This window comes from Coccinella septempunctata, chromosome 3, assembly GCF_907165205.1.
Source record: "Coccinella septempunctata chromosome 3, icCocSept1.1, whole genome shotgun sequence".
Lineage (NCBI taxonomy): Eukaryota > Metazoa > Arthropoda > Insecta > Coleoptera > Coccinellidae > Coccinella > Coccinella septempunctata.
In genome coordinates, this window is record NC_058191.1 from 10,415,350 (window position 1) to 10,437,099 (window position 21,750).

Here is a 21,750-nt window from a genome sequence, read left to right on the forward strand (position 1 = left end):
GCCGTTAGTCATAAAACTATACATAATATGAAGCACTGAGTAGATATTACTCACACATTTTTTTTAAATCTCATAACTTTATTATTAGGGGTTGAAAATAACAACTCCTTATGATTTTCCTTCAAAAATTGTTTTCTCTTATGGTTTCCCATTCAATTTTGGAGAAAAAAAGTCTCTTGCAGAATGTCGATACAGTCGATACATTTCTCGGAATAAGTAAAAACTTACAAGCAGTATGCGAAGGTGTATGAAGCAGAGAGTTGATGCATGTATTTTAGCGGGAGGTAGTCATTATATGGAATACTTATACGATGAAATGGATTGAACTAACAGTGATCAGAACTGCTTGTATATTTTTATTTATTCCGAGAAAAATATCGACTCTATCGAAATTTTGCAAGAAACTTTTTTGCTCCATTATTGAATGGGAAACCATAAGAGAATTTATTTTTCGAAAATCTATCCCACGAAAACAATTCTTGAAAGGAAATCATAAGGGGTTGTTATTTTCCAACCGTAATAATAAAGTTATGAGATCTAAAAAAATTCTGTGAGTAACATCTACTTATTGCTTCATATTATGTACAGTTTTATAAGTCAGAGTGAGTGTTTTTTGAAACCCGCACAAAAAATTAAAAACTGTCAACTCGTCATTGCCTTCCAAAGGCTGTTTCTTGGGAGGTCGATTTCGAAAAAAATTTATAGGAACTACCCTTGCTTATTTTCATCGAGGAATCATCTCCCTAAGTCCTTCACATTTGTTTACAGACACCCTGTATAATTATTGGGAATTACTTATATATTTTTTTCAGCAGCCCCTTTAAAATGGCACCTGGGAAGCAACTTTTTTCTCAGAAACCACAACACTGTCATCTGCTCAATTTTATCTCTGTTAGTTTTCTGTTTCATATTCACAATTTATAAATTCGAATTCAGTATAAGAAATATCAGTTGTTATAAAGAATAATTCTAACAGGAATGCTCCATCACAGTTTTATCGAAAAAAAGTATATACACCATAATTTTTTTTTATTTGCATGAGTATATGGAAAAATATATAATGAAACAACAGAAGGAATATCTCCAGAAATATACCTCAACATTTGCTATTCATCTTTGTTTTCAATAAAATAATTTTTTCTATACTTTATCTGTACCTTTTTATTTGTTTCTAATCCGAACACACACTAAAAAAAGCTGCGACAGTGAAATCCATTTTCTAGTCAGTTTGTTCTATATCAACATTTTTATGTTGATCAAAAACGAATTCATATTTCCAAATGAATGCTCAGAGAGTATAATCCATAATTACTCAACAGACAAATATGGAATCCAGTAATTGAAACAGTGGAACACATGGAAACATTAGAAACCTTAAAAGCAGGAAATTTGAGAAATGTAGTTGTTGTCGGAAACTTCATTGAAAATAAGGCGAGTCTGCTGAAAGAGCTAAAAAATTTATCAAGCCCACCGAACAGTTCAGCCACGAAGAAAAATTCTCCAGGCCTTCTCAAAGAAAAACTGGAGAAGGCGTTACGTATGAAGAGTATTTTAGAAGAGGCTGTACAAGGGGATGCAGAAAAGGCGCATAACGAATTGGCAGAATTATGTGAAGAGAGGAAGAAGCAAGTTGAATTCAGGCATCACAATTTTATATCCACTACTTCTCCCCTTGCTGCGTCTACTTATAATTGCCCAAATCGCAGAAGAAAAGGAAAAAAGAAGCACAGAAAAAATAGTGGAAAAAAACTTAACTGACAAATGATTTTTCGTGATAGGTTTTTATTTGAATTGTAAATATGTAAATAATGTATTTGAATTGATTGTACATATATTGTTCTGTATTATTCATAGTTTTATAAATAAATTTTATATGAAAAATGATTTTTTTTCACGAATTCTAAAAATAATATATGAAATAATATCAAAATTGATCAATTGAAGTTGAAGCTTTATTTTTGGTATTCATCGAGTCTAAGTAGCTTCTCTGGAAACGAAAATATAATTTATTGACTAATCCTTATTTGAAAATTTTGAGTTATTAGGTGTCATTTCAAATATGTATCGAAAGCATTGTTCTCTCTTGCAGATCAATTAAGATATTTAAATTTTCGCAAAAAAAAAATTCAGCCCTATGCCTCATGAAATAAGATATAAATGCCTCAAAAAGATGTGAATCATTGCGATTTAATTCGTCATATATAATCGAAATTTCAAAGATTAGTCATTGAGGTACACATTATAATAGAATAAATTCGAGAAGGCATGTGAATGTATACAAGAAAAAATGCTCTTGCAGGTAAGTAAGGCAGAAATTCGAAAAGAAAAATATACAGTACGAGAAAAGATACTTTTTTGAATATACATTCTCTTAACTTTAGGGATTGCTCAATTATTACGATTGTACAAAAAAAAAATTAGGAGCAAAACATCCAAATAATTTTTTCTATGAAGTATAAAAGATATGTTGACCTTTGCGGATTTTTTTTTTTGAATAAGTCATATTTGTTTATAATATTCCTGAAAAAATATAATGGCTCTGTATAATAAGAACTGAAAATGAAAATTCATGGAAACTATTCAAAATAAATTGAAGTATGCAGTAATGAAATTTAAGAATTCCTTTCGAACTGACAGAAAGTTTTTCTTTGTTTGGATTTATGATTCCAATTAGTGATATGCTTCAAAGGACCCAATATTGTTCCTTCATATTACCAGAGTACCTGCTGAAGTAATAAAAGTATTAGTGATTCCCAGAAGTTATTCGAATGCGTTATCAGCACCATTGAGAAAATAATGCATCCCCCAAGGTGGTTAGATACTTGTTCAATAAACATGAATACCCAGCTGAATGAAAAGAAGTGGCAAACGAATACTGATGAAGACATTGACTGATTTCATTTTTCTTACTTTCATTTTATTTGGATTGAACCAAAATGTCTGAATTCAATATTTCTAAAAACAACCGTTAATTTATCCATTCAAGAAATTAATTCACCTGAGTTGTTGATATAGTTGTTTTTTTATTTATTAATTTCTCAATCGGTGAATCGAAAGAATGTTGATAAATTGTTAGTTGTTACCATACACAACTTGGATTTGATTTTTAAGTTGAGGACATGAAAATGAAAAGACATGGATGAGATCAGATTATTTCCAAAATTTTGGGATTCATTATTTTGTGAATATTGTAGCGTTCATTAATTACAGTACTGGAAGAAATATCTCTGTTCCCGATTTTTATTTCGATGTTATACACACATTTTTTTAAGCTTATCACTTTGCCAAAGTATCACAACTAAATTCAGCATGCAAAAATATTTATTGATCTTATCGTCTACTTTGTGAAATAAGGAATGGAAATTCGACGATTCGTTTAAGAATTGGATAGGGCATACACATTCTGAAGGTATAGCTAAAAAGCGAACATTTTAGACACTTTATTTTTTATTTCCGTCTTTCGTTGAACAAAATCAGATATAAAATATAATTCCGAATTGGAACCTTTCAAAACGAAGAGAAAAATATGAGATAATCAACGTATTAATCATCTCAAAACCGATCAGTTCAAGCACAGTAGCATAATAAAAAATATCCCATAGTTCTGAGCTAAATAGGTATAGAAGAAAATTTGGACGCATATCGGTTTCATTCAAAATTTTCGTAAATCAACTATAATTTTCAAAGTCGATAACTAGTTAAATATACATCTAATGATTCAATATTGTATGTACATCTATAATTCTGATGTTAAGCACAGATCTGAAGCTTTATCTGACATTTTGCAGGGGCTGTTTATTGAAAGTCAGGCAAGTAAAAGTTGCAAAATTTTAGGAACATACTTCAGCGTATACCAAAACTTTGAAGAGAGAAGTTCAAAATATATTGTTGGCAGTGTACCACATCAAAATCCTAAGAAGTTCTTCTTGTCAATATGAAAGTGGTGAATCGAAATTTGTATATAAAAATCTATATCACATTAATAATCAAATGAATTCAGTTTTTCCTTTATTTCTGTTATCAATGTTCTGTTTATTCATTTCTATTCTTCGTATTTTTTTATTCGTTTCTAATCGGAACACACACTAAAAAAAGCTGCGACGGTGAAATCCATTTTCTAGTCATATTGTTCTGTATCAACATATTTATGTTGATCAAAAACGAATTCATATTTCCAAATGAATGCTCAGAGAGTATAATCCATAATTACCCAACAGACAAATATGGAATCCAGTAATTGAAACAGAGGAACACATGGAAGGTGTTGTTTTAATGATTAATCAATATTTCCAATTGATGGAAATAAAAAAGATTCAAAAGTTATTATATATTATTTCAGAGACTTATATTGAATATAACAATGGTACCTAATGAAATATGTGATGTACAGAAACCAGTAGGATTTTCGCCAATTTAACAATGAGATATTTTTATTGGGTAACTTTCCACTTCATTAAAAAAAAAAAGAAGAAACAATAAGTATGGGAACAAATTATCAGAAAAGTTAAACTTGCAAAATTAAGATACGCTAGCGCATCTGACAAGTGATTCCTTTACTAACAGTACAGTCATAGAAGAGAAGGGGTAACTACCACTCCGAAAGGCTGGCAGGTAGAAAAAGTAAATTAGATAGGGGTAGCTTTCTCATTTTATACCGATACTTTGAAGAGTAAAGTGCTTGTCTCATTGTCAAATTTGAAGTTTCGTGTTGTGTTTTGTGCATATATCTGAAAATGGTGAGTTGAATTTCATTTAAAATAGTATTGAGAAAGTAGTTTTAGAGTTTGACTAAACATTTGGCTCTGAAAGTACCTAACCACTTATTGCAGACAAAATATTCCAGAAATTGTTCTTGAAATTAATTTATTACTGCGATTGTTTATCCCTAGGAATAGATGTAGAAATTTGACTGATCTTTTTGATCTGATAGAGACAAATATGTTCCAGAAATATTTCGAAAATTGTCCATAATTCTAATTTTCTTGTTTCGTTTGTTTATCTCCAGAACATTTGAATTTTATTGAAATATTCCGAGAATAATATGGAACTGCAGATAGTATTATTTGGATGTTGGAATTTGTAATGGGTCGTTCTGAATGGATCTTTTAAAATCAATTTTTTGTTCATAGTTATGTTATAATTTATATTTTTGTTTCAGACGACCAAAATCTCGAAGAAGAATGGGATCAGCAAACCGAAAATTTCCATTAATTTAACAAAGGTGGCAATTTCCACTTTAGAAACCTTAAAAGCAGGAAATTTGAGAAATGTGGTTGTTGTCGGAAACTTCATTGAAAATAAGGCGAGTCTGCTGAAAGAGCTAAAAAATTTATCAAGCCCACCGAACAGTTCAGCCACGAAGAAAAAGTCTCCAGGCCTTCTCAAAGAAAAACTGGAGAAGGCATCACGTATGAAGAGTATTTTAGAAGAGGCTGTACAAGGGGATGCAGGAAAAGCGCATAACGAATTGGCAGAATTATGTGAAGAGAGGAAAAAACAAGTTGAATTCAGGCATCACAATTTTATATCCACTACTTCTCCCCTTGCTGCGTCTACTTATAATTGCCCAAATCGCAGAAGAAAAGGAAAGAAGAAGCACAGAAAAAATAGTGGAAAAAAATTAACTGACAAATGATTTTTCGTGATAGGTTTTTATTTGAATTGTAAATATGTAAATAATGTATTTGAATTGATTGTACATATATTGTTCTGTATTATTCATAGTTTTATAAATAAATTTTATATGAAAAATGATTTTTTTCACGAATTCTAAAAATAATATATGAAATAATATCAAAATTGATCAATTGAAGTTGAAGCTTTATTTTTGGTGTTCATCGAGTCTTAAGTAGCTTCTCTGGAAACGAAAATATAATTTATTGACTAATCCTTATATGAAAATTTTGAGTTATTAGGTGTCATTTCAAATATGTATCGAAAGCATTGTTCTCTCTTGCAAATCAATAAGGATATTTAAATTTTCGCAAAAAAAAATTCAGCCCTATGCCCCATGAAATAAGATATAAATGCCTCAAAAAGATATGAATCATTGCGATTTAATTCGTCATATATAATCGAAATTCCAAAGATTAGTCATTGAAGTACACATTATAATAGAATAAATTCGAGAAGGCATGTGAATGTATACAAGAAAAAGTGCTCTTGCAGGTAAGTAAGGGAGAAATTCGAAAAGAAAAATATACTATTCAACAGTACCAGAAAAGATACTTTTTTCAATATACATTCTCTTAACTTTAGGGATTGCTCAACTATTTAGATTATACAAAAAAAAATTAGGAGCAAAACATCCGAATAATTTTTTCTATGAAGTATAAAAGATATGTTGACCTTTGCGGATTTTTTTTTTGAATAAGTCATATTTGATTATAATATTCCTGAAAAAATATAATGGCTCTGTATAATAAGAACTGAAAATGAAAATTCATGGAAACTATTCAAAATAAATTGAAGTATGCAGTAATGAAATTTAGGAATTCCTTTCGAACTGACAGAAAGTTTTTCTTTGTTTGGATTTATGATTCCAATTAGTGATATGCTTCAAAGGACCCAATATTGTTCCTTCAAATTACCAGAGTACCTGCTGAAGTAATAAAAGTATTAGTGATTCCCAGAAGTTATTCGAATGCGTTATCAGCACCATTGAGAAAATAATGCATCCCCCAAGGTGGTTAGATACTTGTTCAATAAACATGAATACCCAGCTGAATGAAAAGAAGTGGCAAACGAATACTGATGAAGACATTGACTGATTTCATTTTTCTTACTTTCATTTTATTTGGATTGAACCAAAATGTCTGAATTCAATATTTCTAAAAACAACCGTTAATTTATCCATTCAAGAAATTAATTCACCTGAGTTGTTGATATAGTTGTTTTTTTATTTATTAATTTCTCAATCGGTGAATCGAAAGAATGTTGATAAATTGTTAGTTGTTATTATACACAACTTGGATTTGATTTTTAAGTTGAGGACATGAAAATGAAAAGACATGGATGAGATCAGAATATTTCCAAAATTTTGGGATTCATTATTTTGTGAATATTGTAGCGTTCATTAATTACAGTACTGGAAGAAATATCTCTGTTCCCGATTTTTATTTCGATGTTATACACACATTTTTTTAAGCTTATCACTTTGCCAAAGTATCACAACTAAATTCAGCATGCAAAAATATTTATTGATCTTATCGTCTACTTTGTGAAATAAGGAATGGAAATTCGACGATTCGTTTAAGAATTGGATAGGGCATACACATTCTGAAGGTATAGCTAAAAAGCGAACAATTTAGACACTTTATTTTTTATTTCCGTCTTTCGTTGAACAAAATCAGATATAAAATATAATTCCGAATTGGAACCTTTCAAAACGAAGAGAAAAATATGAGATAATCAACGTATTAATCATCTCAAAACCGATCAGTTCAAGCACAGTAGCATAATAAAAAATATCCCATAGTTCTGAGCTAACTAGATATAGAAGAAAATTTGGACTCATATCGGTTTCATTCAAAATTTTCGTAAATCAACTATAATTTTCAAAGTCGATAACTAGTTAAATATACATCTAATGATTCAATATTGTATGTACATCTATAATTCTGATGTTAAGCACAGATCTGAAGCTTTATCTGACATTTTGCAGGGGCTGTTTATTGAAAGTCAGGCAAGTAAAAGTTGCAAAATTTTAGGAACATACTTCAGCGTATACCAAATTTTTGAAGAGAGAAGTTCAAAATATATTGTTGGCAGTGTACCACTTCAAAATCCTAAGAAGTTCTTCTTGTCAATATGAAAGTGGTGAATCGAAATTTGTATATAAATATCTATATCACATTAATAATCAAATGAATTCAGTTTTTCCTTTATTTCAGTTATCCATTTCTGAAAAGAAAAATATACTATGCAACAGTAAGAGAAAAGATACTGAATGCTTTTTTTCAATATACATCCTCTCAACTTTAGGGACTGCTCATTTATTTCGATTTTACAAAAAAAAATTAGAAGCAAAACATCTGAATGATTTTTTCTTAGAATTATCAAAGATATGTTGATTTTTGCGGATTCTTTTCTGAATAAGTCATATTTGATTATCCTATTCCTGAAAATATATAATGGCTCTGTATAATAAGAACTGAAGGACCCAATTTTGTTCCTTCATATTGTCAGAGTACCTGCTGAAGTGATAAAAGTATTAGTGAATACCAGAAATTATTCAAATGCGTTATCAGCACCATTAAGAGAATAAAGCATCCCTCAAGGTGGTTAGATACTTGTTGTTCAATAAACATGAATACCCAGATGGATGAAACGAATTCAAAAACGAATACTGAAGACGTTGACTGATTTACTTCTCCTATACAAAAATCTCTCAGTAATATTTGTATGGTTTAAATGTAGGTTGATACATATAATACGTATAATGAGTTTTTCGAATAAACTGAAATTGATGTGAAAAACATTCGGGATTATTCAAATCCGAATTCGCATTCATAGACAATGGTAAGTTTTTTACAAAAGTGTTTTATTAAAGCACATAAAACTACTCTGCTCCCTTGTGACAGCGTTGAAGGCTGAACTGATATAATAAAACACAGAGTATAAATGAGCAGCTGTTAGAAAATTTAAGGGATGATTCCATGTCAAAAAGTGTGAGTTTTTCATTAATTTATTTTGAACATTCCATTTCCAGGACACTGACACAGCTAAAGATGATTAAAAAAAGCAATTTTCAATTTTTTTTTCAGAAACCAGAAAACTGAGATTTATTTTATGCTATTTTGATTTGGGATAGTTTATCGTTTTTCGAATAATGAACAAAAAACTCCCCATAGTAAAATTGACTGAATTTCAGTATAGGCATAATAACATATGCAAATTTAACAGCTTGCTCCTTCGTTAGATTGCTAAGCTGAATTATAATTTTTCTGAATCTACTAACTCTAGTTTAAATGTCATGCATCGTAATGTTATATTATTTAAGATTATCTGTTTTTTTTAACGACAATCTCTGTGGAGCAGTTTTGTGCAACAGTTGAGAATTGTATGTTGGATATAAACAGGTCGAGGATACATATAATTTTCAACCATCTATAGTAGTTTCATCCACCCAACCGATCTTTCAAAAGCAAGAATAAATATGAATAAAAAGTTAACACTAATTAGTAAGTATATAATATCTGACTTTAATACTGGGAACAATTTGTCACTGTAATTCTGGGAAAGATTTATCTGTGTGGCACTAATTATAAATTACGGTTTATATTATCATCCGTATTATATAATAATGAAAACTCCTTCAGGTATTTGGATAGTTTGTATATTAATCGATACTCCTTTTTACATAAACACCGACGTTTCGGTATCAAATCGGACCTTTATCAAGGATTAATGATTTCACAGGAATCGAGTCATCACAACAAAATACATCAATCTGTTTCACCGAATGCTTCTTTTAAAATGATCGCACATATAGTTTTATTGCTTCACTTATATATTATTATTTACTATAGTATTTATTTTATTTTGGTCATTCATCAAAATAATTTCCTTCTAGAGTGATACAATCAGTCCAACGTCGCTTTAAAATTTCGATGCCTTTTTGCAATTCTGGAAAATATTTATCATTTTGTAATTCTAGAAACAATTTGTAATGTAGCAAAAATGATAAATTTGAACTCCGCCGTTTACTACATCATTGCAGGAGAGTGGGGGTTCGCGCGTAAACTGCCAAATGACAGGTAGGTACTTGAAGGGAAAAATTCAGGTACATATTTAAATTCTATTCGTATGGTTCGATGAGTGAAGTTGATCATATTTTTCTTGAAGTTGAAGTTGGAAATGAACTTTTGTGTCCTGTGAAAACAAATTTGGTGAGTTGAATTCAATTGATTAATTTCATCTTTTTATTCTTGGGATACACAAAAATAAATTTCTTCACAACTCTTTCCGTTATCATTTCAAACGTTTATTTCTAGAATTTTCACATTCTATCAAATAATATGTGAATGATGGAAAATAATATTTTTACTTCGTTTATTTCAGTCTTTGGAAATTTCGAAAATGTCTTGCTGGGAAACATTCATCCTACCAACGAAGATAGCACTGTCCACCGTTGAAAAACTTGAGTACTGCCAAGAGGACGACCTTCAAAAATTGGTGGTGATAGAAAACCTAATGAAACAAAATGAGAGTGTCCAGAGACGTGTAGAAGACATCAGATATTATGCCAGTACTGAATCGAAAAACATCATCGATTCAAACGAAAAATTGGCGATTCTAACAAAAAAATTGAATAATGCCCGAATTATAAAGCAAATTTTGGAAAATACCGCCCGGGGGACCAAAAGTAAAAAATCATCGGACATGGAAATCGCGAAGTTATGTGGAATCAACAGAATGAAAAGGAATAACAGATATTGCAAATTCAAACAACCTCTATCACCCCTTGCCGTTCACGCAAATACACATTTGCACCGCGGAATCAAGAGAAAAAGAAATGAATAGTTCCCTGATTCATGAAAATTCTTGTAAATAATTGTATATATCTAAAGTAAGTGTAGAATCATTTCGCTATTAATTTTAAGTGTTGTGTACATATATTTTGGTTTTTGAATGAAAAACAAGCATAAAATATGAGTAATTTCATTTTCCACTTCTTTTAAAAATTTAAATAATCATTGAGTTTTGTTGAAGCGGCAAATGTATTCATGAATATTCAAGCTTTGACATAGTGAATTATACTAGGTGTCTGTTAACAAATGCGAAGGACTTACGGAGATGATTCCTATAAATTTTTTTCGAAATCAACCTCCCTTCCAAGATACAGTTTTTAATTTTTTTACGGGTTCTAGAAAACACTGACGTCCAGTTTCATAATCAAATTCAAAGTCACTTTAAGCTTAAAGCTTCCTTTAGTGTCATTTTTAGTAGGGTTAAAGAAAGCTTTAGAATTAAAGCGACTTTAGGTTTGATTATGAAACCGGCCGTTAGTCATAAAACTATACATAATATGAAGCACTGAGTAGATATTACTCACACATTTTTTTTAAATCTCATAACTTTATTATTAGGGGTTGAAAATAACAACTCCTTATGATTTTCCTTCAAAAATTGTTTTCTCTTATGGTTTCCCATTCAATTTTGGAGAAAAAAAGTCTCTTGCAGAATGTCGATACAGTCGATACATTTCTCGGAATAAGTAAAAACTTACAAGCAGTATGCGAAGGTGTATGAAGCAGAGAGTTGATGCATGTATTGATGTATTTTAGCGGGAGGTAGTCATTATATGGAATACTTATACGATGAAATGGATTGAACTAACAGTGATCAGAACTGCTTGTATATTTTTATTTATTCCGAGAAAAATATCGACTCTATCGAAATTTTGCAAGAAACTTTTTTGCTCCATTATTGAATGGGAAACCATAAGAGAATTTATTTTTCGAAAATCTATCCCACGAAAAGAAAATCATAAGGGGTTGTTATTTTCCAACCGTAATAATAAAGTTATGAGATCTAAAAAAATTCTGTGAGTAACATCTACTTATTGCTTCATATTATGTACAGTTTTATAAGTCAGAGTGAGTGTTTTTTGAAACCCGCACAAAAAATTAAAAACTGTCAACTCGTCATTGCCTTCCAAAGGCTGTGTCTTGGGAAGTCGATTTCGAAAAAAATTTATAGGAACTACCCTTGCTTATTTTCATCGAGGAATCATCTCCCTAAGTCCTTCACATTTGTTTACAGACACCCTGTATAATTATTGGGAATTACTTATATATTTTTTTCAGCAGCCCCTTTAAAATGGCACCTGGGAAGCAACTTTTTTCTCAGAAACCACAACACTGTCATCTGCTCAATTTTATCTCTGTTAGTTTTCTGTTTCATATTCACAATTTATAAATTCGAATTCAGTATAAGAAATATCAGTTGTTATGAAGAATAATTCTAACAGGAATGCTTCATCACAGTTTTATCGAAAAAATGTATATACACCATAATTTTTTTTTTATTTGCACGAGTATATGGAAAAATATATAATGAAACAACAGAAGGAATATCTCCAGAAATATAACTCAACATTTGCTATTCATCTTTGTTTTCAATAAAATAATTTTTTCTATACTTTATCTGTATTTTTTTATTTGTTTCTAATCGGAACACACACTAAAAAAAGCTGCGACAGTGAAATCCATTTTCTAGTCAGTTTGTTCTATATCAACATTTTTATGTTGATCAAAAACGAATTCATATTTCCAAATGAATGCTCAGAGAGTATAATCCATAATTACTCAACAGACAAATATGGAATCCAGTAATTGAAACAGTGGAACACGTGGAAGGTGTTGTTTTAATGATTAATCAATATTTCCAATTGATGGAAATAAAAAAGATTCAAAAGTTATTATATATTATTTCAGAGACTTATATTGAATATAACAATGGTACCTAATGAAATATGTGATGTACAGAAACCAGTAGGATTTTCGCCAATTTAACAATGAGATATTTTTATTGGGTAACTTTCCACTTCATTAAAAAAAAAGAAGAAACAATAAGTATGGGAACAAATTATCAGAAAAGTTAAACTTGCAAAATTAAGATACGCTAGCGCATCTGACAAGTGATTCCTTTACTAACAGTACAGTCATAGAAGAGAAGGGGTAACTACCACTCCGAAAGGCTGGCAGGTAGAAAAAGTAAATTAGATAGGGGTAGCTTTCTCATTTTATACCGATACTTTGAAGAGTAAAGTGCTTGTCTCATTGTCAAATTTGAAGTTTCGTGTTGTGTTTTGTGCATATATCTGAAAATGGTGAGTTGAATTTCATTTAAAATAGTATTGAGAAAGTAGTTTTAGAGTTTGACTAAACATTTGGCTCTGAAAGTACCTAACCACTTATTGCAGACAAAATATTCCAGAAATTGTTCTTGAAATTAATTTATTACTGCGATTGTTTATCCCTAGGAATAGATGTAGAAATTTGACTGATCTTTTTGATCTGATAGAGACAAATATGTTCCAGAAATATTTCGAAAATTGTCCATAATTCTAATTTTCTTGTTTCGTTTGTTTATCTCCAGAACATTTGAATTTTATTGAAATATTCCGAGAATAATATGGAACTGCAGATAGTATTATTTGGATGTTGGAATTTGTAATGAATGGATCTTTTAAAATCAATTATTTGTTCATAGTTATGTTATAATTTATATTTTTGTTTCAGACGACCAAAATCTCGAAGAAGAATGGGATCAGCAAACCGAAAATTTCCATTAATTTAACAAAGGTAGCAATTTCCACTTTAGAAACCTTAAAAGCAGGAAATTTGAGAAATGTGGTTGTTGTCGGAAACTTCATTGAAAATAAGGCGAGTCTGCTGAAAGAGCTAAAAAATTTATCAAGCCCACCGAACAGTTCAGCAACGGAGAAAAAGTCTCCAGGCCTTCTCAAAGAAAAACTGGAGAAGGCATTACGTATGAAGAGTATTTTAGAAGAGGCTGTACAAGGGGATGCAGAAAAGGCGCATAACGAATTGGCAGAATTATGTGAAGAGAGGAAGAAGCAAGTTGAATTCAGGCATCACAATTTTATATCCACTACTTTTCCCCTTGCTGCGTCTACTTATAATTGCCCAAATCGCAGAAGAAAAGGAAAAAAGAAGCACAGAAAAAATAGTGGAAAAAAACTTAACTGACAAATGATTTTTCGTGATAGGTTTTTATTTGAATTGTAAATATGTAAATAATGTATTTGAATTGATTGTACATATATTGTTCTGTATTATTCATAGTTTTATAAATAAATTTTATATGAAAAATGATTTTTTTTCACGAATTCTAAAACTAATATATGAAATAATATCAAAATTGATCAATTGAAGTTGAAGCTTTATTTTTGGTATTCATCGAGTCTAAGTAGCTTCTCTGGAAACGAAAATATAATTTATTGACTAATCCTTATTTGAAAATTTTGAGTTATTAGGTGTCATTTCAAATATGTATCGAAAGCATTGTTCTCTCTTGCAAATCAATTAAGATATTTAAATTTTCGCAAAAAAAAATTCAGCCCTATGCCTCATGAAATAAGATATAAATGCCTCAAAAAGATGTGAATCATTGCGATTTAATTCGTCATATATAATCGAAATTTCAAAGATTAGTCATTGAGGTACACATTATAATAGAATAAATTCGAGAAGGCATGTGAATGTATACAAGAAAAAATGCTCTTGCAGGTAAGTAAGGCAGAAATTCGAAAAGAAAAATATACTATTCAACAGTATGAGAAAAGATACTTTTTTGAATATACATTCTCTTAACTTTAGGGATTGCTCAATTATTAAGATTGTACAAAAAAAAAAATTAGGAGTAAAACATCCAAATAATTTTTTCTATGAAGTATAAAAGATATGTTGACCTTTGCGGATTTTTTTTTTGAATAAGTCATATTTGATTAAAATATTCCTGAAAAAATATAATGGCTCTGTATAATAAGAACTGAAAATGAAAATTCATGGAAACTATTCAAAATAAATTGAAGTTGCAGTAATGAAATTTAAGAATTCCTTTCGAACTGACAGAAAGTTTTTCTATGTTTGGATTTATGATTCCGATTAGTGATATGCTTCAAAGGACCCAATATTGTTCCTTCATATTACCAGAGTACCTGCTGAAGTAATAAAAGTATTAGTGATTCCCAGAAGTTATTCGAATGCGTTATCAGCACCATTGAGAAAATAATGCATCCCCCAAGGTGGTTAGATACTTGTTCAATAAACATGAATACCCAGCTGAATGAAAAGAAGTGGCAAACGAATACTGATGAAGACATTGACTGATTTCATTTTTCTTACTTTCATTTTATTTGGATTGAACCAAAATGTCTGAATTCAATATTTCTAAAAACAACCGTTAATTTATCCATTCAAGAAATTAATTCACCTGAGTTGTTGATATAGTTGTTTTTTTTATTTATTAATTTCTCAATCGGTGAATCGAAAGAATGTTGATAAATTGTTAGTTGTTACCATACACAACTTGGATTTGATTTTTAAGTTGAGGACATGAAAATGAAAAGACATGGATGAGATCAGAATATTTCCAAAATTTTGGGATTCATTATTTTGTGAATATTGTAGCGTTCATTAATTACAGTACTGAAAGAAATATCTCTGTTCCCGATTTTTATTTCGATGTTATACACACATTTTTTTAAGCTTATCACTTTGCCAAAGTATCACAACTAAATTCAGCATGCAAAAATATTTATTGATCTTATCGTGTACTTTGTGAAATAAGGAATTGAAATTCGACGATTCGTTTAAGAATTGGATAGGGCATACACATTCTGAAGGTATAGCTAAAAAGCGAACAATTTAGACACTTTATTTCCGACTTTCGTTGAACAAAATCAGATATAAAATATAATTCCGAATTGGAACCTTTCAAAACGAAGAGAAAAATATGAGATAATCAACGTATTAATCATCTCAAAACCGATCAGTTCAAGCACAGTAGCATAATAAAAAATATCCCATAGTTCTGAGCTAAATAGGTATAGAAGAAAATTTGGACGCATATCGGTTTCATTCAAAATTTTCGTAAATCAACTATAATTTTCAAAGTCGATAACTAGTTAAATATACATCTAATGATTCAATATTGTATGTACATCTATAATTCTGATGTTAAGCACAGATCTGAAGCTTTATCTGACATTTTGCAGGGGCTGTTTATTGAAAGTCAGGCAAGTAAAAGTTGCAAAATTTTAGGAACATACTTCAGCGTATACCAAAACTTTGAAGAGAGAAGTTCAAAATATATTGTTGGCAGTGTACCGCTTCAAAATCCTAAGAAGTTCTTCTTGTCAATATGAAAGTGGTGAATCGAAATTTGTATATAAATATCTATATCACATTAATAATCAAATGAATTCAGTTTTTCCTTTATTTCAGTTATCAATTTCTGAAAAGAAAAATATACTATGCAACAGTAAGAGAAAAGATACTGAATGCTTTTTTTCAATATACATCCTCTCAACTTTAGGGACTGCTCATTTATTTCGATTTTACAAAAAAAAATTAGAAGCAAAACATCTGAATGATTTTTTCTTAGAATTATCAAAGATATGTTGATTTTTGCGGATTCTTTTCTGAATAAGTCATATTTGATTATCCTATTCCTGAAAATATATAATGGCTCTGTATAATAAGAACTGAAGGACCCAATTTTGTTCCTTCATATTGTCAGAGTACCTGCTGAAGTGATAAAAGTATTAGTGAATACCAGAAATTATTCAAATGCGTTATCAGCACCATTAAGAGAATAAAGCATCCCTCAAGGTGGTTAGATACTTGTTGTTCAATAAACATGAATACCCAGATGGATGAAACGAATTCAAAAACGAATACTGAAGACGTTGACTGATTTACTTCTCCTATACAAAAATCTCTCAGTAATATTTGTATGGTTTAAATGTAGGTTGATACATATAATACGTATAATGAGTTTTTCGAATAAACTGAAATTGATGTGAAAAACATTCGGGATTATTCAAATCCGAATTCGCATTCATAGACAATGGTAAGTTTTTTACAAAAGTGTTTTATTAAAGCACATAAAACTACTCTGCTCCCTTGTGACAGCGTTGAAGGCTGAACTGATATAATAAAACACAGAGTATAAATGAGCAGCTGTTAGAAAATTTAAGGGATGATTCCATGTCAAAAAGTGTGAGTTTTTCATTAATTTATTTTGAACATTCCATTTCCAGGACACTGACACAGCTAAAGATGATTAAAAAAAGCAATTTTCAATTTTTTTTTCAGAAACCAGAAAACTGAGATTTATTTTATGCTATTTTGATTTGGGATAGTTTATCGTTTTTCGAATAATGAACAAAAAACTCCCCATAGTAAAATTGACTGAATTTCAGTATAGGCATAATAACATATGCAAATTTAACAGCTTGCTCCTTCGTTAGATTGCTAAGCTGAATTATAATTTTTCTGAATCTACTAACTCTAGTTTAAATGTCATGCATCGTAATGTTATATTATTTAAGATTATCTGTTTTTTTTAACGACAATCTCTGTGGAGCAGTTTTGTGCAACAGTTGAGAATTGTATGTTGGATATAAACAGGTCGAGGATACATATAATTTTCAACCATCTATAGTAGTTTCATCCACCCAACCGATCTTTCAAAAGCAAGAATAAATATGAATAAAAAGTTAACACTAATTAGTAAGTATATAATATCTGACTTTAATACTGGGAACAATTTGTCACTGTAATTCTGGGAAAGATTTATCTGTGTGGCACTAATTATAAATTACGGTTTATATTATCATCCGTATTATATAATAATGAAAACTCCTTCAGGTATTTGGATAGTTTGTATATTAATCGATACTCCTTTTTACATAAACACCGACGTTTCGGTATCAAATCGGACCTTTATCAAGGATTAATGATTTCACAGGAATCGAGTCATCACAACAAAATACATCAATCTGTTTCACCGAATGCTTCTTTTAAAATGATCGCACATATAGTTTTATTGCTTCACTTATATATTATTATTTACTATAGTATTCATTTTATTTTGGTCATTCATCAAAATAATTTCCTTCTAGAGTGATACAATCAGTCCAACGTCGCTTTAAAATTTCGATGCCTTTTTGCAATTCTGGAAAATATTTATCATTTTGTAATTCTAGAAACAATTTGTAATGTAGCAAAAATGATAAATTTGAACTCCGCCGTTTACTACATCATTGCAGGAGAGTGGGGGTTCGCGCGTAAACTGCCAAATGACAGGTAGGTACTTGAAGGGAAAAATTCAGGTACATATTTAAATTCTATTCGTATGGTTCGATGAGTGAAGTTGATCATATTTTTCTTGAAGTTGAAGTTGGAAATGAACTTTTGTGTCCTGTGAAAACAAATTTGGTGAGTTGAATTCAATTGATTAATTTCATCTTTTTATTCTTGGGATACACAAAAATAAATTTCTTCACAACTCTTTCCGTTATCATTTCAAACGTTTATTTCTAGAATTTTCACATTCTATCAAATAATATGTGAATGATGGAAAATAATATTTTTACTTCGTTTATTTCAGTCTTTGGAAATTTCGAAAATGTCTTGCTGGGAAACATTCATCCTACCAACGAAGATAGCACGTCCACCGTTGAAAAACTTGAGTACTGCCAAGAGGACGACCTTCAAAAATTGGTGGTGATAGAAAACCTAATGAAACAAAATGAGAGTGTCCAGAGACGTGTAGAAGACATCAGATATTATGCCAGTACTGAATCGAAAAACATCATCGATTCAAACGAAAAATTGGCGATTCTAACAAAAAAATTGAATAATGCCCGAATTATAAAGCAAATTTTGGAAAATACCGCCCGGGGGACCAAAAGTAAAAAATCATCGGACATGGAAATCGCGAAGTTATGTGGAATCAACAGAATGAAAAGGAATAACAGATATTGCAAATTCAAACAACCTCTATCACCCCTTGCCGTTCACGCAAATACACATTTGCACCGCGGAATCAAGAGAAAAAGAAATGAATAGTTCCCTGATTCATGAAAATTCTTGTAAATAATTGTATATATCTAAAGTAAGTGTAGAATCATTTCGCTATTAATTTTAAGTGTTGTGTACATATATTTTGGTTTTTGAATGAAAAACAAGCATAAAATATGAGTAATTTCATTTTCCACTTCTTTTAAAAATTTAAATAATCATTGAGTTTTGTTGAAGCGGCAAATGTATTCATGAATATTCAAGCTTTGACATAGTGAATTATACTAGGTGTCTGTTAACAAATGCGAAGGACTTACGGAGATGATTCCTATAAATTTTTTTCGAAATCAACCTCCCTTCCAAGATACAGTTTTTAATTTTTTTACGGGTTCTAGAAAACACTGACGTCCAGTTTCATAATCAAATTCAAAGTCACTTTAAGCTTAAAGCTTCCTTTAGTGTCATTTTTAGTAGGGTTAAAGAAAGCTTTAGAATTAAAGCGACTTTAGGTTTGATTATGAAACCGGCCGTTAGTCATAAAACTATACATAATATGAAGCACTGACTAGATATTACTCACACATTTTTTTTAAATCTCATAACTTTATTATTAGGGGTTGAAAATAACAACTCCTTATGATTTTCCTTCAAAAATTGTTTTCTCTTATGGTTTCCCATTCAATTTTGGAGAAAAAAAGTCTCTTGCAGAATGTCGATACAGTCGATACATTTCTCGGAATAAGTAAAAACTTACAAGCAGTATGCGAAGGTGTATGAAGCAGAGAGTTGATGCATGTATTGATGTATTTTAGCGGGAGGTAGTCATTATATGGAATACTTATACGATGAAATGGATTGAACTAACAGTGATCAGAACTGCTTGTATATTTTTATTTATTCCGAGAAAAATATCGACTCTATCGAAATTTTGCAAGAAACTTTTTTGCTCCATTATTGAATGGGAAACCATAAGAGAATTTATTTTTCGAAAATCTATCCCACGAAAAGAAAATCATAAGGGGTTGTTATTTTCCAACCGTAATAATAAAGTTATGAGATCTAAAAAAATTCTGTGAGTAACATCTACTTATTGCTTCATATTATGTACAGTTTTATAAGTCAGAGTGAGTGTTTTTTGAAACCCGCACAAAAAATTAAAAACTGTCAACTCGTCATTGCCTTCCAAAGGCTGTGTCTTGGGAAGTCGATTTCGAAAAAAATTTATAGGAACTACCCTTGCTTATTTTCATCGAGGAATCATCTCCCTAAGTCCTTCACATTTGTTTACAGACACCCTGTATAATTATTGGGAATTACTTATATATTTTTTTCAGCAGCCCCTTTAAAATGGCACCTGGGAAGCAACTTTTTTCTCAGAAACCACAACACTGTCATCTGCTCAATTTTATCTCTGTTAGTTTTCTGTTTCATATTCACAATTTATAAATTCGAATTCAGTATAAGAAATATCAGTTGTTATGAAGAATAATTCTAACAGGAATGCTTCATCACAGTTTTATCGAAAAAATGTATATACACCATAATTTTTTTTTATTTGCACGAGTATATGGAAAAATATATAATGAAACAACAGAAGGAATATCTCCAGAAATATAACTCAACATTTGCTATTCATCTTTGTTTTCAATAAAATAATTTTTTCTATACTTTATCTGTATTTTTTTATTTGTTTCTAATCGGAACACACACTAAAAAAAGCTGCGACAGTGAAATCCATTTTCTAGTCAGTTTGTTCTATATCAACATTTTTATGTTGATCAAAAACGAATTCATATTTCCAAATGAATGCTCAGAGAGTATAATCCATAATTACTCAACAGACAAATATGGAATCCAGTAATTGAAACAGTGGAACACGTGGAAGGTGTTGTTTTAATGATTAATCAATATTTCCAATTGATGGAAATAAAAAAGATTCAAAAGTTATTATATATTATTTCAGAGACTTATATTGAATATAACAATGGTACCTAATGAAATATGTGATGTACAGAAACCAGTAGGATTTTCGCCAATTTAACAATGAGATATTTTTATTGGGTAACTTTCCACTTCATTAAAAAAAAAGAAGAAACAATAAGAATGGGAACAAATTATCAGAAAAGTTAAACTTGCAAAATTAAGATACGCTAGCGCATCTGACAAGTGATTCCTTTACTAACAGTACAGTCATAGAAGAGAAGGGGTAACTACCACTCCGAAAGGCTGGCAGGTAGAAAAAGTAAATTAGATAGGGGTAGCTTTCTCATTTTATACCGATACTTTGAAGAGTAAAGTGCTTGTCTCATTGTCAAATTTGAAGTTTCGTGTTGTGTTTTGTGCATATATCTGAAAATGGTGAGTTGAATTTCATTTAAAATAGTATTGAGAAAGTAGTTTTAGAGTTTGACTAAACATTTGGCTCTGAAAGTACCTAACCACTTATTGCAGACAAAATATTCCAGAAATTGTTCTTGAAATTAATTTATTACTGCGATTGTTTATCCCTAGGAATAGATGTAGAAATTTGACTGATCTTTTTGATCTGATAGAGACAAATATGTTCCAGAAATATTTCGAAAATTGTCCATAATTCTAATTTTCTTGTTTCGTTTGTTTATCTCCAGAACATTTGAATTTTATTGAAATATTCCGAGAATAATATGGAACTGCAGATAGTATTATTTGGATGTTGGAATTTGTAATGAATGGATCTTTTAAAATCAATTATTTGTTCATAGTTATGTTATAATTTATATTTTTGTTTCAGACGACCAAAATCTCGAAGAAGAATGGGATCAGCAAACCGAAAATTTCCATTAATTTAACAAAGGTAGCAATTTCCACTTTAGAAACCTTAAAAGCAGGAAATTTGAGAAATGTGGTTGTTGTCGGAAACTTCATTGAAAATAAGGCGAGTCTGCTGAAAGAGCTAAAAAATTTATCAAGCCCACCGAACAGTTCAGCAACGGAGAAAAAGTCTCCAGGCCTTCTCAAAGAAAAACTGGAGAAGGCATTACGTATGAAGAGTATTTTAGAAGAGGCTGTACAAGGGGATGCAGAAAAGGCGCATAACGAATTGGCAGAATTATGTGAAGAGAGGAAGAAGCAAGTTGAATTCAGGCATCACAATTTTATATCCACTACTTTTCCCCTTGCTGCGTCTACTTATAATTGCCCAAATCGCAGA

At 30.4% G+C, this 21,750-nt stretch overlaps 2 protein-coding genes across 3 annotated transcripts; both read left to right on the forward strand.

Moving 5' to 3' along the window:
- Positions 1-4,477: 4,477 nt before the first annotated feature.
- LOC123309567 lies at positions 4,478-8,737 on the forward strand. Its single transcript, XM_044892745.1, has 3 exons — positions 4,478-4,736; positions 5,159-5,500; positions 8,711-8,737. Exons 1-3 carry the CDS (start codon positions 4,734-4,736, stop codon positions 8,735-8,737), a joined length of 372 nt encoding a protein of 123 aa, XP_044748680.1. The 5' UTR covers positions 4,478-4,733.
- Positions 8,738-9,059: 322 nt separating this feature from the next.
- LOC123309724 lies at positions 9,060-13,304 on the forward strand. 2 transcript variants are annotated; one of them, XM_044892957.1, is made up of 3 exons: positions 9,060-9,890; positions 10,063-10,570; positions 13,248-13,304. In XM_044892957.1, exons 1-2 carry the CDS (start codon positions 9,816-9,818, stop codon positions 10,522-10,524), a joined length of 537 nt encoding a protein of 178 aa, XP_044748892.1. In that variant the 5' UTR covers positions 9,060-9,815; the 3' UTR covers positions 10,525-10,570; positions 13,248-13,304. The 2 variants fall into 2 exon arrangements, with proteins under 2 accessions (XP_044748892.1, XP_044748891.1); XM_044892956.1 differs by lacking the exon at positions 13,248-13,304 and having other exon boundaries at positions 10,063-10,882.
- The last annotated feature ends 8,446 nt before the right edge of the window (positions 13,305-21,750 follow it).